General features: G+C 42.3%; 1 protein-coding gene across 2 annotated transcripts in view; it reads left to right on the top strand.

Moving 5' to 3' along the window:
* Positions 1–18,202, top strand: part of glra3 (glycine receptor, alpha 3) — a gene marked incomplete at its 3' end in the record, with an annotated part of 92,323 nt that overhangs the window by 27,285 nt on the left and 46,836 nt on the right. For both annotated transcript variants that reach the window (XM_084004976.1, XM_084004975.1), the window contains exons 2-3: positions 3,355–3,485; positions 4,357–4,424. In XM_084004976.1, the coding sequence (XP_083861102.1) occupies positions 3,355–3,485; positions 4,357–4,424 (199 nt within the window). The remainder of the gene's footprint in view (positions 1–3,354; positions 3,486–4,356; positions 4,425–18,202) is intronic.

Raw genomic sequence — 18,202 nt, 5'->3', positions numbered from 1 at the left:
AACATGTCACAGCGGCTGTGACAAGGCTGTTCCATTTCAAAGACCCCTTCAAATTCAGCACAGAAATGCGGCCTTCTTTTCCCAGATTCAATGGATCCAACTGATGGGTCCTTCACGGCCCAATTTATCCCAAGATTCATTGGCTGAGAGAGAGAAAGATTAAACAAAAGGATTATATTTCTGTCCCTAATGTTTGTTTTTAAATAAACCTGTAATCGTTCATTTGTGCTTCAAAACAGACACAAACCTGCCAGATCAAGCTAATGCTAATTTTCTGAATTAATGTCTAATACTCGCACACATTCACACGCTGATGGCACAGCCTCCAGGGGCAATTTGAGATTCAGTATCTTGCCCAAGGACACTTCGGCACACAGACTGGAGGAGCTGAGAATCGAACCATCTGCTGAATGATCCAGCATCAAAGTGGTCTGCATCCACTGGTAGAAATACAGGGTAACATTAACACATGATGCTGAGCGTGACACATGCTCCTAGCAGACACATCCACATCCACGGGCAGACTCACACAGACAGCAGACAGAGTCCGTGGTGATGCATCAACCAGGAAGCAACTCTACTCCCCCAGTGGCGAGCTGCTGTGTCAGAGCTCTCTGAGGGCACGACGACACAGCCTGCTCACTTCCCAGCTAGTTTGATTCCATTTTTAGCTTCTCAGACTTTTATTTATATGTGTAGCTGACAAGTGAAAACAACGCATTCTCTCTGCTGGCCATCAGGTCGTTTTTATTCATTTGCTATCACTACTGCTAATTGTCCCTGCAAGACACCTCACACTAATTGCTCCTGACAAGCAAGCCCTGCGTGGTTGACTCCACCGTCGGTATGTGAATGGGTCAATGTCAGTCATTGATGTAAAGTGCTTTGGAGAAACGAGCTATATAAATGAGGCCATTTATTACTTAATTGTAAAAATGTAGCTCGAATTATGGAAGTTGTTGAAGTTCTTGCTCACTCGTCTGGATGGCACAACATGCACACATATTTGATGATGTTGAATGTAAGAGGGTCTATAACCAAAGGGATTTGTTCTTTGCAGGTAAACACCCTACTGCATAATTTGTTGGATCTAGTGGCAGTAGTTGGACTCTGGTCGACTCGACTCCAAGTTGCTAAATCCACCTTGAGCTGTGTCTCTGCTCTCTGTCCTCATGTCCCATAGCTCATTGGATATGAATGAGTACCGGTCTCCTCGTCTCTCGCCGTCACCACCAGTGTGAGTGAATATCTAGAAGAGGTTAAATGAGTAGACAAACTTGGTAAACACCCTCATTCTGGTCTCAGGATTGTATAAAGTTACTTTCTGCTGTTGGAGCTGCTCCCAAATCCCAAAGTAAAGGTTGATGATCCTGAAAAACCACTTGCATGTGCTTAATGTGTGTGTGTGTGTGTGTGTGTGTGTGTGTGTGTGTGTGTGTGTGTGTGTGTGTGTGTGTGTTTGGCAGAACTATAGCAGAGCTATTTTGGAAAATGCATCGTATCCCAACTGACAAACAAACACACACAACGCACACACACACACACACACACACACACACACACACACACACAAACAAACACACATGCACACACAAACACATGCACAAGTGTGGTTTCAGGATCATCAAGCTTTACCTTAGCATTCAACTACTACCCATTCACCCTAGAGGACACACACACACACACACACAAACACACACCCACACACACACACAAAACAGTGAATTCAACAATGCTTCTTTGGTGCACTTTACACAATGGTAGGAGCAGAGTTACATAACGTTGTATGTTTGTTTGTTTCTTAATTACAGATAGAACTTAAAAAAAAAAACAATGCAATATGATTCCGGAAAAGGGCTGCAAATCTTTAGCAAAAATCGTCGCACTGCACTTGTTGTGTTCTTGTTTTTTGCACCGGTAGAATCGGCTCGTTGGAAGCATCAACGAGAGAAACGTTTCCCCATTGCAGCAAGTGAACACACGCTGCTTTCAAGTGGTCCTCTAAAGCTCCAACATAGCCAATTCAGAGAGAAATACAAGGATGGAAACATGAAATTACGCGATTTTATTGCAAAACTGAAAATACCTCAATTCACAACTGTGTATTGAACCTTGCATGGCCTACCGTACGGTTCAATATTATATTGAGAACTGTTGCACCCCTAATGCTGATGACCAACAAGACAACAGCAAAAACATTTTCAACTCTATTGTTGGAGTACTGGACCGGGACCTGGTCGGGCTGGACCTGGTCGGGGTGGACCGGGCCCGTAAGGTCAGTGTCAATGATCCAGCAGTGATCGAGTAAAGGGCAGGTGTTGCAAATGAAGTGAATCGTTTTTGGGCATCACTATATTTTGCATCAGGAAGCGTTGTGTTGCAAGTCGTTGTGGATGGATCACGCTATGGGGTAGTTGTCTGAACCAGAGGCCTGAATCCTTGTTAGTATGACTGATGAACCTATGGTCGGCCATACCACACCGAAGTAAAGTGGTTAGGCCGAGGAGCCGTGCTGATGCCTTTCTTTGATTTATAAGAGTAAATTGGACAAATTATGGAGCAAGTTAAACAGTGAGAAGCCCACTTCATGTTAAATGCTGCTTATATTTGGTCATATTTAAATGTGTTGAACATTTTGTAAAATAATGTTAATTAGCAGCTTCAGTTTGAAAATCCACCAGGTGTCAATTCTGATTTGAAGCATTTTCAGTACTTTTTTTTGTTTGTCTGCTTTCAAGCCTGCTCTTAAGTTCACTCTACAGCAACCTCTGTGACACCGAGCCCAGTGTGTGTGCCACAGAGCTCGCCATAATTTGCCCAGCATGAAGCACTTGTATTTTTGCGTCCAGCTATGCTACATGGGCCTCGGCAACATGCGTCCTGACTGAACATCTCAATGATTAATTTACAGACAACGAAAACGTCCTGGTTAGTTTGTAGTCACAAGGTTTTATTCTGCCAGTCTGCTGCCATCATTTGCTCCGTTCAGCCCACAATGTGTTGGTACCGCTGCGCTGTGTGTGTGGTTGGGAGGCAATATGTAATTACCTATATTATCTATAACGTTATAGCTGAGATTGTCGTAGGTGGCTTTTGCAGTGATACTGTCATAGCTGTATAACCAGGTGAAATGTCAGGAAGGTATGAAGATATGAAAAAACAGATACCGGCCGAGCTGTCTGTCTGTGTAGGTTTAATTCTCTGGGTGTTTATAACATCAACGTCAAAGCTGCCATTGACAGTGAATAACCTGGGTCTCTGTGGTGCTTCAGGTCAGTTTACAAGCCAAATACACATCCTGCTGTGAAAATGTCACAGATGATTACTTGAGTTTGTGTTTTGTTTCTATGACAGCGTGGCCCAATGTAAGGAGGTGGACAATGCTGCGAGGACAAGGCAGGTCCCAATGTCTCCCTCGGATTTCCTGGACAAGCTGATGGGCAGGACATCTGGATACGATGCCAGGATAAGACCAAACTTTAAAGGTATCTCCCCAGCCATCGATGTGTCTGTACGTTTCCACAGGAAAGCTCACGGGACACGTGGACTTCACCTGTGAGACACGGCTACAATCACATAGATACCATAATGATTTAGTTTACGTAGCCACCGGTCATTCTGGTCTACTAAAACTTACATTCCCACAGAACAAATCTACATTGTTGAATTACGTTTTGATAGTGCAGTTTAGTTGTATGGGAAGTTAATTTTGTAGGAGACAAGGTTTCACTGGGAGCCAGTGTTTGAGAAACAGAGCCACTTTGCTCAACCTTTATACCATATCTGAGTACGGACAACATGTGAGATTGGTCAGACACAGTTCCCCGTGGCTAACTGGTATTATGCACAGAATCTGTTGCCTTAGTAACTGGAAATTTTGTAGACAAATGACTCAACAAACGTTACATTTAACATTGTTGTCATTTAAATCCAAGGCGAGTTATCGTCTTTTGTTGTTCTCCCATCAGTCATAATTCTCTATTGTGCTTTAACAGATTTTAACATGTACCTGGAATTACAGCTTTAATATGGGGAAACAACATGTAGTACAATATAATACACAAACACGGTATTTCTCAAATTGCTTACAGAACACTGGACATAAAATAAAATACAAGAGACATAAAGTATATATTATGACATATCAAAGAAAGGGCAGGGATGTTTGTCTCTCTCTTCTCAGTCCTACAGAGCAGACAACTGGAACCTTGTCTTGCTTGCATGTCTTGGTATCTGCTAAGCCAATCATACTTCAATTTTATTATTTATATTATATCCATCTACTGTAATCATATTCTCTCTCTCTCTCTCTCTCTCTCTCTCTCTCTCTCTCTCTCTCTCTCTCTCTCTCTGCAGGTCCTCCAGTCAATGTGTCCTGTAACATTTTCATCAACAGCTTTGGCTCCATTGCTGAAACCACCATGGTAAGTGACAGAGATAATGCACTACAGAAATCAATATCAAGGTTAAATTAGCGTGCCGTCACAGACAGTTTATACAAGTGTTTTAAATAAGCAAATTGATCTGGCAAATTGAGTGGCATTTAGATACCCAGAGAGCAGGAGCAGGATTTCATTGTGGATCGTGATAAAAAAAATCACTCACAATAGATTGATAATGGAACAGAATAGTATGCTCAAAATAGAGCATAATTTAAAAATAATACTAATATTAATAATAATAATAGACCTCCAGCAATTATCAGCAAGCCTCCTAAAACTTACATTCCCACAGAAGAAAATCTAAATTGTTGAATTCCGTTTTGAGGAAAACTCCTGGAAACGTAACTGAGAGTGCAGTTTAGTTGTATGGGAAGGTCATTTTCGTCATCAGGATAATGGAACACAATATCATGCTCAAAATAGAGCCTGATTTAAAACACATTAAATAATAGGCATAGGCAGGAATGATCAGCAAGAACATCATCACCCAATGTTGCTTTTTTTAATTTTAAATTAAAAAAAATTCGTCCTTTACAATCTTCACAAATAAATATGTGTTCTATTTGTAAAATTAGTTTATTAGTTCTACGCATATTTTGATAATTAGCAGGATATAGCAGTTATTTTGGCCAGGATGATCGTAACATGACATTTTCATATGGTGCCATGTGTGAATGCTGAGCTGCAACAGTCCTTCCCAACCACCAGCTGCCTCACTTTAAATGATGGTGCTGGACGCAGGAAGAACAATAGATTCTGAACACAGAAGATTGTCAAGAACTGCAGGTGTTTTTCACACGAGATCCCTAACTCTCACAGACAGAGAAGAGGTTGTAAACAGGCAAATTTCTCGTAGTATTTTGTAGGTATCTCCACTTTTCATCTTATTTAAACTAGATGCATTTATCCTTGACAGAATCCTCAATCCTGTCAATTAAATGAATAAATCTTGAGTTCTGTGTGGGCTGAATGTTCTATATTTGTTCTGTGCACAGGATGCGGGTCAAATCAGACATCATTATATAAGAATGTGGACCTTTAGGGCACTGAGGGCCAGACATGGGACAATATAAAAAAGTCATGTCACAATCATCCTGGACAAATTAATTGCAATTCATGATATTATTCTTATAGGCATTCAAATATTCAAAATCTTATAATGGCACTAAAACGTACTGGTTTACAATTTGTCACACACAAGATGCATGGTATTTATGATCATCCTGATAAATTCACCACGATCAACATACAGTATTGTGATTGTTATTTATCCTAATCTGCGATAAAATCATACATCGCCCCATCAATACTGAGGGCAACATTGGGGATTGTTTGATCATTGCTCCCTTCTATGGTGTAGCGGGTAGAGATTCTTCTTTTTTTTTTTTTATAAATATTTAATCTAGTTCACACTTTAATAGATTATATACTATATTATAAAAAACAACCCTGTGATAGACTAGTTACCTGTCCTGGGTGAACCCTGCCTTCGCCCAACATCAGCTAGGTTTGGCTCCAGCCCCCTACGACCCTGAATACAGTAGATGATGGATGGATGGATTATAAAAAACAATCATTCCCAACAATGGTAAACTTTAAAATCTCATGGTCATCTTAAGATATTAAAGATACTGAATTATTATTTTTACAAGCATTCTCAAGTCTCACAATCTGCTGTAAGTTATTGTGGCGAGTCAGGATCATGACAAAGGGAGGCAGACAGAGATGGAAATGAGAAGAGACGGACAAGCAGACATGAATAGCAGTGCAGTGAAGACGTTTAGTGACTCTGACAGCAAATACTTTAGAGTGACATGAAGTCAGCAAAGGCTGCACACAAGGTGCTTTGTACATCAATATCATGCTTACACACACGTACATACAGCAGGATAATGTTTTTTATTGGTTTCATGAATGCAGTATGTGTGGAAATCCTACAGAATAGATACCGATGGATTAAAAGAAGCTGTTTCCCCTTAAAACACCAAAATAATGCATAGCAATAATAAGCCACCAAATGTAACTGACATGGGCTGCACGGTGGTGTAGTGGGTAGCACTGTCGCCTCACAGCAAGAGGGTCCCGGGTTCGATTCCCGGGTCGGCCCGGGTTCCTTCTGTGTGGAGTTTGCATGTTCTCCCCGTGTGAGCGTGGGTTCTCTCCAGATTCTCCAGCTTCCTCCCACAGTCCAAAGACATGCAGGATGGGGATAGGTTAATTGGTGACTCTAAATTGCCCATAGGTGTGAATGTGAGTGTGAATGGTTGTTTGTCTCTACATGTCGGCCCTGTTATAGACTGGCGACCTGTCCAGGGTGTACCCTGCCTTGCCCAATGACAGCTGGGATCGGCTCCAGCCCCCCCGCGACCCTGAATACAGGATAAGCGGTAGAAAATGGATGGATGGATGGATGTAACTGACATGAAAAGCATGTAGCCTATAATATCACAGCTCAATGCACAGATAATGATACTTTCCTAAACAAATTGCTGAAGGCATTTCAGAGCAAGAATGCTTTGAACCTTTGTGTATTTTTGTCCATATTTATCATAGTTAAGCTCCTATTTGAATCAATCCAGCTGTCTACATAGACTGCGTAAGGGTTTTATTCACGCCATACAGTACGTGCAAAAATGAAGCTTTTTTCTATATGCATCAAGTCTATTTTAGTCTGTTTTACACACACATAACTGATTGTCTATTGGGCTCCATGCACTGCATACACATGGGTGACCTGCATTCAGTACTATGCCTGAATGCATCATGTGTAGATCTGTGATAATGTACTGCTCACGTCATAGCTCCTGTGAAGCCATGTCATATATAAACCCAACTCATCTTCACATAGAGTCCTCTTTAAACGAACCAAACTCAATCAGAACAAACACAAAAGGGACTCGGTTCTGTTTGTGTTCACATTGTCGGTTGATTTGTTTCTAACAAATAGTTTGGGGCAAAAAGGATTTCATAAACAGGATGGGCCCTAGTTTCGTATACCAGGTGCAGTCGGGGCTCGGCGCACTTGCGCCACGCTGACAGGGTGTGTCCGCCTGGACTTTGCAAGTTTCGTGCATGGCGCAGTCCGGCGCAGGCACTCCTCCCATCACTCCCACCCCCGCAAGTGGGATAGAGGGAGGAGAGAAGGTGTGAGTGGGAGACGAGGAGGAGACGAGGCGTGGACTGGGATTAACACAGCCGATTCAGATCATCACCAATCAAATTAGCTCCTCTCCTCACCTTTAATGCGCCGAGGCGAGGTGCAGTGCAAGTTTCGTCACTTGACAACCCAATGACAGAAGACAGCAGCAGCAGCTTCTTTCTTTCTCTCTCTCTCTCTCTCTCTGTTTCTTTTCTTTTGAATTCTTCTTGATACTCACTCTCTGATGCCGAGGGTGTCTGTGGTTGGCTGAGAGAAATGTGAACTCGTTAGTTTGCATCACAGTTTCAGCTGTGTTAATTCAGTCAGGCTGAGTTTCCATTACGCGTGCCATCTGCCTTTGATCTGATGTCAGATGTGACGGGACAATCTATATAGATATAAATTCACGTGTTGATTCAATTAGTTGCATTAAATAGTGTTTGTTGTGATTATTTATTGCATTTAAATGTGCCTGGAACTGTGGAAACCTGCCTGTGAGGTCTTGGTGAAGTGTGCGCACTGCGCGCCGGTCAGCCAAACTTCCACTCCGCCAGCTGTAATTCGCCTTGCGCCGAGAGTAGACACGGTTGGAGCTGGCGGGCTTTCGGCGCAGTCTCGGCGCAGTCTCGGCGCGGCTTTTTGGCACGAAACTTACGCTCCGCAAAGCTGAATCTGTGACGCCTCCCCCTGCTGCGCCGCCACACCCGTAATGCAAGTTTCGACCCGCGCAGCCTTGTGCACGGTCAGTGTGGCAGTTTGGTGGATCGCCTGCACCAAGATGGGTGTGGCGGCGCAGCAGGGGGAGGCGTCACAGATTCAGCTTGGTGCAGTGGAAGTTTTGTGGCAAAAAGCCTCGCCGAGACTTCGGGGAAAGCCCGCCAGCTCCGTGGCGTAAGGCGCAAATAAAGTCCATTCATTCAAGGCGAATTACAGCTGGCGGAGTGGCAGTTTGGCTTACCGGCACGCAGTGCGCACACGTCACCGAGACCTCACAGGCAGGTTTCCACAGTTCCAGGCACATTTAAATGCAATAAATAATCACAACAAACACTATTTAATGCAACTAACTGAATCAACACGTGAATTTATATCTATATAGATTGTCCCGTCACATCTGACGTCAGATCAAAGGCAGATGGCACGTGTAATGGAAACTCAGCCTCTCGGACCAAAACATCTCCCTCTCTCTCTCCTGTTTTTTATAATATCGGCATTGTTATTATTATGATACGCACGCACAGCACGTGATGCGCGTGGTGGGAGATCTGAATCGGCTGTATTAATCCCAGTCCTGCACCTTGTCTCCTCCTCGTCTCCCACTCACGCCTTCTCTCCTCCCTCTTTCCCACTTGCGCGGGTGGGAGTGATGGGAGGCGTGCCTGCGCTTGCCTGCACGGTGCACGAAACTTGCAAAGTCCAGGCGGACACACCCCGTCGGTGTGGCGCAGGTGCGCTGCACGCTGACTACGCCTAGTCTACGAAACTAGGGCCCAATGTGTGAAAACACCCTCAGTCTTGTTGGCTCAATAGTTGGCAGCCAATCCCAAATATGAGCTATAAGCCTCCATAAACACAACACCATCGTTAGATCGGCCCATACAGTCTAATTCTGTGTGTCTGTGAGTCAGTAATGATTGAAGACATTTGTGATGCTTCACCAGATTCCGACACCACTTCACTTTCTGTCGTAGTCTGTCTCTTGCATAATTAGCTAGCAGAGCGGTGAAGCCTTCTCTAAAGATGGATGGATGGACGAGTTGATGGATGATTGAAGCGACAAGGTCTAAGTGCTTTCTGGACCACTGGGACTTGTTCTGACGGATATGCCATTTGTGTTGGTGTGTTTGTGTGTGTGTGTGTGTGTGTGTGTGTGTTGGTGTGTTTGCCTGCCAAGCACAAGCTGTCATGGCACATTTCAGAATGTACAATATTGCTTTAATTTGGCTTTTATTATTTATCGGACTCAAATGAATCTTTCGTGACGGTGGGCCTATTTGTGTTTGTTTACACAACACTGAGCCTGCTGTGTGTTGTTTGAGTTTTCTTAGTGTAGATGTCAAATCTGCTCGCGTTACTCAGTTGTCAAGAAGTCTGTATTTATTTAATCATTAGTATCTCCCATAAGGCAATACATAGTGTATTGAGTTTTTGATCCTCAGAGTTTCTGGTATAATAATAGTTTATAACTTGTTTATCCTATTCAATTGAAGCGTGCATGTATATCAAGCTACCATATTCTGTTTATTTGAGGCAGACTGTTTTAGATGTCCATGCTACAGACAATTAAAGCTGCTTGTGTGCTGTTCTTATTCCTGGCTCAAAGAACAGCGAACGCCAAGTTCACACGACACATGGAAGCACTGCAAAGTGCCACAATATTCGACGAAGCATAGCACAGATGTCCAGCTTGCCACTATTCAGCAATAGTTTCGGTGTCTATTCTATATTCTCCGCCTGCCACAAGCAAATCTGGCAATAAAATGCACTGATAATCTACTATTAAGATATAAATGATCTTTTATATATGATTTCATTCAAGATTGCCACTCTGCCACTTCATCAGATCCACACGTAGCTTCTCTGCAGTCCAAATATGGTCACTTCCTTCACTGGTTCCCAAAGTCCAAAATGGTAAATTCAAGGCTTCAACGGCATAGTCCATGAAACCAGTGGGTGACGTCATGATGACTACGTCCACATCTTACATATGGTCTATGGGCCCTAACTGTAAAACACGAAGAAACAGATTAGCAATGAACCAGAATTTACACGCGAGGAAATAACTCGAAATACACATCTCAAGCATCCTGGGACATGACACTGGTAATCTTGCAACGAGCGTGTGAAGAGCAGATTGTAGGCAAGTGTGGTCGACATGGCCCAGGTTGACAGCAGGGCACAAACACACACACACACACACACACACACACACACACACACACACACACAGACAGACAAACTGTAGACATGGACAATACGAGGAGGAAACACAAGAGACAGACAGGGACACCCTACTCTCTCTCTCTATATATATTAGGGCCGGGACTTTAACAAAAAATTGACGCATTTTAATCGCACTTATTTTTGCACCACGGAACGTTTCTCACTGGATGAGTTTCAGGCGGACCGATTATACTGGAGCACCAACTAGCGTTCAGAAGAAGCTGATGAGACCGCTTTGGTTGGCCCCGTGGATAGGAAATTTTATTATAAAAAACTAACGGATGGAAGCGTCGATAAGAGCATGGTTGTGTGCAAGCTATGCAACAAGGAATTTGCATATCACCGCAGCACATCAAGCCTCAAGTATCACCTCAATGCAAAACATATAGCAGCTGGCGTGGACGCTAGCGTGGTAGCTAGCATCAGAGGGTTAACCCTCGCCAACAGAGAGATATTTTCTAATAGTCAGGGTTTCCAATGTTCTGAATGTACTTGAAAGTATTGTGTTTTACTTCAAAAAACAAAGTGTTATAGTTTACAGAAGATCTACAGACCTGCCAACCTTGGCAAAATATTTTGAGTACCACTTGTGTCGCGCGGCTTTGGCGAGGAAGACCCCGAGGGTGAGGTGATTTCATTTTCATCGTCTGAAGAGGAGAGTGGAGTTGATGTCACCGGTGATGAGAAGTAGGTCAAACTAATCATGATTTTTGTTTTTTTACTGCTGTATTGTAAATGTTATAAACTACCTAAACTAACTAGTTTTATATGTATATAACGGTGTATATTTAGGTAGGGTTATGTGTAGAGAAAAGCAGGGCTGAAATAGGATACAGAGATGGGTAAATGTTCAGCGTTTTATTTTTCCCTTTCCTGACCTCTCATACTCATTTCCAAAAGATGATATACTGATTTTCATAGGTTTATTTAGTGTTATAGCTTTTATTATTGTTATTTTATTATTTATGTATTTATTACTTGTAAGGTTTTCTTTTGTATTCACATGCTGTGTTGTAGGAAACCAGAGAATTACAATTTAGTGCCCACATTTGAATTCACTATTTATCATGTGCATGTGAACACTAACCTGAACAATCTCAAATTTTTTTTATATATATTATTGTCATGTGTACAGGTATGAGGATAATGGACCCTACACTGAGGCCTACCCAGAGAGGACATGGGAGGAGGAGACAGATGAGGTCCAGATCTCCACAGGCCCAGCCACACCTTCGCTTGGAGCCCTGGAGAACTGTGAACGACCCTTACTGTATATTGTTTGAAATATTTGTAGTGTGATTACATCTCAATTTTACCTCTTATGTTACATTTGCACTATTTTAGACTCTGGGAAGGGAACACAAAGCACAGGTGTAGCCCTCTGTATAATTTTGCACTCTGTTTTGAAGAGCTGCAGCTGACAAGGTAAAAAAACGCCTATAAATATACATGCTTTTTATGGTAAATATTTGTATTAAATAATATTTTATTTCAATTTCACATTAATATGTTCATATTTGCAACCTATATTTGCTTTTTCAAGTTCCAAAACAGTTCATTGAGCATGTTTGTGTTTTTTATTGAAATAAATAGTACATTTTTTCAACTCGGATTTAGTAATTTTTGTGTATTTTGGGCTCAATGTGTTAAGAAAGTAAAGTTCAAGTGAAAAATTAATTATCAGATCAAATAGATGAAGCTATGCTGAAAAAGAAGATACCAAGCATGGGCATGTTAAACATATATGTATATAAAGGCAAAATCAAATCAATATAACGGTTGCAAATGGATACCAACTGTCTTCGTAACAAAAAGACACACCAAAAAACATCCAAACACCTCCATGCTGCTCGTATGTAATGCACGCGCAGTCATCACTCCAGAACTTGAACAGAACTTGCTCTCAGCAGTTTTTCCTCATAGGTTGCTGACTTAGCTTTCTTCAGGAGAGCCTCAGTGTACCCCTCCACGTGACAGACGGTCCCCTTTGCAGCCATGCTTACTTTTCTTGTAACCAAAGCACTGATCATGTCAGTGCTCAGGCTAGCCCTGTACTGGGTCTTGTTTTTTGTCACAAGGCTGAAAATCCTCTCGCAATCTGCATTGCTGTGGAAGATGACAAGGATTCCAAGCATGACTGCTGAAAGGTTGGGGAAGATCTCTTGCCCCCCTCTCTTCAAACGGCCAATATCAACCCAGGCTTCGTCTGCGCGTTTTTTAAGGATGATGTCATCAAAGCTGCTGGTTTGATACATTCGAAACTCGTCTTCCACTTGATCCACAGTGACCTTCTCAGGCAGAAGAGAAGGAAAGCGGCTGATAAAGAACCGGAGAGAAGCAAATTTCAGTGACTGCCTCTTGGTAATATCTGCCACAACAGCATGCATCAGCAGTTCATCCCCAAATGGAAATTTGGAAACCATGTACTCAGCTGCAGATGAAAAGAACTTCCTCACATCTCTGAAGAATGGCTTAAGCTCTAGGTTACCCTGAGTTTGGATAAAGCTCAGAGTGTCCTGGCCAATGGAGAGTTCCTCATCAGGTAGCTGATTTCCCCTTGTGCTGTACAGTGTTGGTTTAATACCTCTACCAACTTCATCCATCATGGTGATCACATGCTCAGGCTTACAGAATGAAAGCAATACCTTTTGCAGTTGCAGCTCCAAAGTTGGAAGCAGGATCTGGATACATGGCTCCTCTTTTTGGAGTATTTGGTTGCTAATGTCAAAAATAGGTATGGCTCTTTTCAAAAAGAGTGCATACACCTTTGACATTGGATTGGTGAGGAACTGATATACTCTCTCCGGTTTTGTCATATCTGTTCCCTCTTCTTTCTTGTTCCTTTCTGGTTCCTTTTTTTGTTTTTTTTTCATTAACAGCTCTCTTTCCGATTTCATTTTGTTTGAAGAGGAATCTGGTTAAATCAAATTCAGCAGCAGGGCGTGCGGGAGTTTTTGATGTACTGGTAAGTGTAGCATCAGGCCTCAGAGTAGGACCAGGTGGAGGTGTGGGCAGCTTTGGTGGGACAGAGGAGGAGATCTTGGGCTGCACTGTAGATGTGCTGGGGGTGGGTTTAGCTACATGCCTCTGTGTAGAACCAGGTGGAGGTGTGGGCAGCTTTGGTGGGACAGAGGAGGAGATCTTGGGCTGCACTGTAGATGTGCTGGGGGTGGGTTTAGCTACAGGCCTCTGTGTAGAACCAGGTGGAGGTGTGGGCAGCTTTGGTGGGACAGAGGAGACCTTGGGCTGCACTGCAGGTTTGCTGGTGGAGGGGAGTGCTGCTTTAGATTCAAGAGTAAGACCAGATTGAGCCTTGAGCAACTTGGAGGGTGCTGTCTTCTTTTTCTTGCCTGCCACCTCATTTTCAAAGAAAAGAGTGAGATTATCCCACTGTTGCAGTAACCGGTTCACACACTGTCCCAGAGACAGCCATCTTGTGGAGGACATTTTGAGAATTTCTCCTCACATCTGCATCACACATTATCTGTATATCACGCAGGCTGGACTTCCTCTTGCTGCTCTTGTCCAAATAATAGTAAATTGTAATGAGGAAGTCTTCAATGTTCACATTAAGCTGCCTGGATGCCCTCTCAGCAGCGAGGTGAATCAGATGACAGGCACAACCAACTAGGTAGATGTGTGGGCCCTGAGTCTTCAGAAAAGCTGCCACACCTTTCCCCAAGCCTTGCATGACTGCAGCATTGTCAGCTGCAAAGCTGACACAGTTTTCCCATGGTATTCCTCTCTTCCTCAGTTCACTATCGATCAGTTCAAATATTGCTTTCCCAGTAGACTCCCTTGACTCACAAATCTTGAGCAACATCACAGTGACCCTCCCAAGACTGGGATCAAAACTCTTCACCACGATGGGGTACATTTTTATGTCCTCCATATCTGTTCTCCCGTCTGTAGCAAGGCTGTATGGAGACCGCTTCATTATTTCTGTAATGCAGTCAGCATCATTCTTGGCCAATGTTTTTACAATGGCGGCTGTCTTTGTTCTGGCGCAGCCATATTGTTTGGCTATATCACTGTCCGGAAACATCTTCCTGAATAGTGGTCCGGCATGGTCTGCAGCAGATAATGGCAAGTTATGTTCCACAATGAAAGTGGTGAACATAGTTTCCGCACGAATAGGTCTGAGATCACTCGCTTGATGAAAAAATGTTTGAATTTTTGGAACAGCATCTAAACTGGCCACAATCTTTGAGTGTTTTTTGCCTTCCACATGGCGTCGACAATCTGTAAGACACACACACACACACACACACACACACTTTTTCATATTTCTTATTTTGACTGGTTTAGACAACTAACAATTGGACCTGATATCAAAATATAATGTGCAATGCACTGACTGGGCAACATGAACACTGAACAGTAAAATTCAAAACTTGCACCTGCTTACATTATACAGGTCTGGAAAAATTTCTTTAAAAAATTAAGAGACCAGTCCAATTGTTTTTTTTTCTGATTAGGCGATCACCTGAACCAAATCTTATTTAACGAGATTTAAGATTATTAAATGTGTTATCTTATAATATTATAAAAACACTGCTGTGATTAAAAAAATTCTGAACTCCTCCTAATTAAAAAACAGCAAAGTGTTGTTTAAACTTGAATATGAACTTCTTTTCTTTGCGTTACTGGAGTTCTGAAAACTGTGATTTCTGTGATTCTGACCAGTTTTTATTTTCTGTTAATACATTCTCTAAATTGCATTATTTTTTTATTTTGGATTTGGGAGAAATGTTGTCAGTAGTTCATAGAATAAAACAAAAGTGTTCATTTCACTCAAACACATACCAATAAATAGTGAAATCTGAGAAATAGATCATTTTGAAATGGTCTCTTAATTTTTTACAGCACATAGGCACACATCACAGGCCTGAGTCATATATTACCTGCAGCTCCCTGGTGGCTGATATCCACATCACAATTGCACACTGTGCAAAATGCGTTATATGGGGTTTTTGACGGCTGCAGACATGGCCATTGTTCTTTATATTTGGCCAGATATTTCTGTGGGACATGGACCCTCTGCTTTTTCATTGGTCTGCTGCTCTCTCCCTCCCTGACATCTTCATCTGCCATAGTGGCAGGGTTGTTGCTGCAAAAGATTTTGTATTGTATTTCAACTGTAGAAATAATTCCTTCCCTCCTTATACAGGCCTAGAGAAAAACAGTGAGGAAAGTAACTACATTTAGGCCTACTCATAATCTTACAGTGGCTAGCTTACTTGGCCTACAATCTAGGTACGCTACTTTATTCTCTCTCTCTCACACACACCGCGCACACACACACACACACACACACACACACACACACACACACACAGACAGAGCTCGCGCTAATGTCAATAGGAAAAAAAACTCTCGGTGCTTATCTCCCCGATATGACATCGTATTTTCAACGTGAAAGTAACGTTATTAACAGTACACATTTGCCAAAAGACACACACGTGCGCACACACACACACACACACACACACCAGTTTACCGTTTTAACCGCCAGCTGCTGCGGGTGGGGGCACGGGGGAACGGGGAGAGAGGCGGAGGGAGGCAGAGGACAGGAGAGAGCGGGCCAACGCTGTGGGTTCGGCAGACTTGTTATTCTCCGCTACTGATGATTGGTTGAAACTGCACCACTACACGGCTGCATCGTGTTGTCAGACACGAGTCTTGCACGTGCACATTTCTAACAGCACTCACAGATGTCTGCAACTTTTTGAGTAGTTTAATGAGGCGGAGCGTACCAGCGTATTTTGATGTCAAATTGCGTACCTGCTACGCAAAATGCGTACAGGTTGGCAGGTCTGGATCTACCTACCTATAGGCTACCTGAATTTCTGAAATGTACTGTATTTCTAAATATGCTATTGCTACACTTAATGGCAAAAATTGCACTGGCCTGTTGGACTTGGTTGAACAAAAATAAACAATGTTTTGTCTCTTAAGCTTATGTATTCAGTCATTATTCAATGGTATACCAAAAATCCATGTGAAAGAAATGACTTCTCACTGTTCTCAGGTCAAATATTTATATGCGATTAAGTTTGATTAATTAATTACAAAGCCTCTAATTAATTAGATTATTTTTTTAATCAAGTGGGTTTAGGAAGCAACAACGTATAATTTCTTGGGTTAATGCATTCATTTTTTTAATGTATTTATTTACGCAATAACAAAGATGGAACTATCAATAAAGGACGTAATGTTAGCGAGGGTCAGGTGGGGAGAGAGAGAGAGAGAGAGAGAGAGAGAGAGAGAGAGAGAGCAAGAGAGAGAGGAGATGGTGAGTATGAAGTCAGCAGCTCCATACAGCTGTGTATCTAGCAGTTAGCCCCAACATTAGCAACTGGCTCAGGGATAAAGTTTAACAATATTTAAAACACTCAGCAACACTTTCAGTGACAAGCTGCTACAGGAACAGGTGGTAATCGGTGCACTCTAAGTTGTAACCCCCAAACTGGGACAATGGCTCCAGCAGAGTCCAGGATCAACATCCGAGATCTCGGTCCAGAAGAGTCCTTGGAACAGCTAAGATACCGAAAAACCCTCAGGCTCCCAGGCCTCTGGTAGAGGACCCGAACTCGAGGGAGGATACACAAGAACGCCCATGGGGGCGAGTGTTTAATGTATACAAACATGCATACATACAGTACATACACATACATATATACATACATAATAATAAAAGTAATTATATTATTACTAAATTAAACATTCTTTCAGAGAACAATTCAATGATGATGTAATATTTTTAGATGCCTAATGTTTTGTGACAGTTTTCCCTTCATTGTTTCACCACTACATCACTGAGTGTGAGGAGAAAAATAGACAGGAGGAGATAATGCCCACTGTCACACATACAGTCCACAGACACGCACACACAGAGGGCTTAGAGCCAGGTTGGTTCACTCTGGTCTGTACACGCTATCTATGTTAAACAGATTTACTACTGTTAGACTCTCTTTTTTCATTTGTTCACTCATCTCTCCATCCCTCTTAATCCATTATCTGTGTGCAAGCAGTGTTCTGTTTATCTGGCCAAACAGGGAGACATGATGATGCCAAAGATTTGTCCTCATAAAAACATTTCAAGTTCAAACCTGCTCCAGAACAATTTGGCTGTTTTTTTGCCAGCAGTACAGCTGTATCCTGTTGGTTGTGAGGGTTCCTTAACTTTGCATTTTTGTTATGTTTGGGCCATTTTGGGGCATTGGGACAAGCTATAAATACAACATTGACATTTTTATTTACTTATAAAGTTCATACGGCAAAGTGTTTAGCAAACAATTTCCTTTTTTACAATTTTTAAGTTACTGAGCAAAACAGGCATTCTGCATTTCTGGCCCAAGTCCAATATTCACTCTCATTTTACATCAGCTCCAGTCAGACCTAACTCCTGAGAAAACCATGTGTTTCTTTGATGCTAATAGTGGTTCTTTCAGCCATGATTGATGAAAACTTGTTGTTGAAAACTTATCAATGTAACCAGGTCTCACCACCTGGTCAGAGTCCATCGGCGTCTGATGCTGGCGCAACGTTGACCATAGTCTCAATCATGAAGGAAATCAACATTGTCCATGCTAGTTGGTTCAACCGGTTAACCTGGTTAATTAAGCTCATTGGACCACAATTTGTGTCAAACCATATGCCAACATTATTGAACTGA

Source organism: Eutrigla gurnardus (assembly GCF_963514095.1).
Source record: "Eutrigla gurnardus genome assembly, chromosome: 3".
Taxonomy (NCBI): domain Eukaryota; kingdom Metazoa; phylum Chordata; class Actinopteri; order Perciformes; family Triglidae; genus Eutrigla; species Eutrigla gurnardus.
This window is presented reverse-complemented; position numbering and strand designations above follow the sequence as displayed.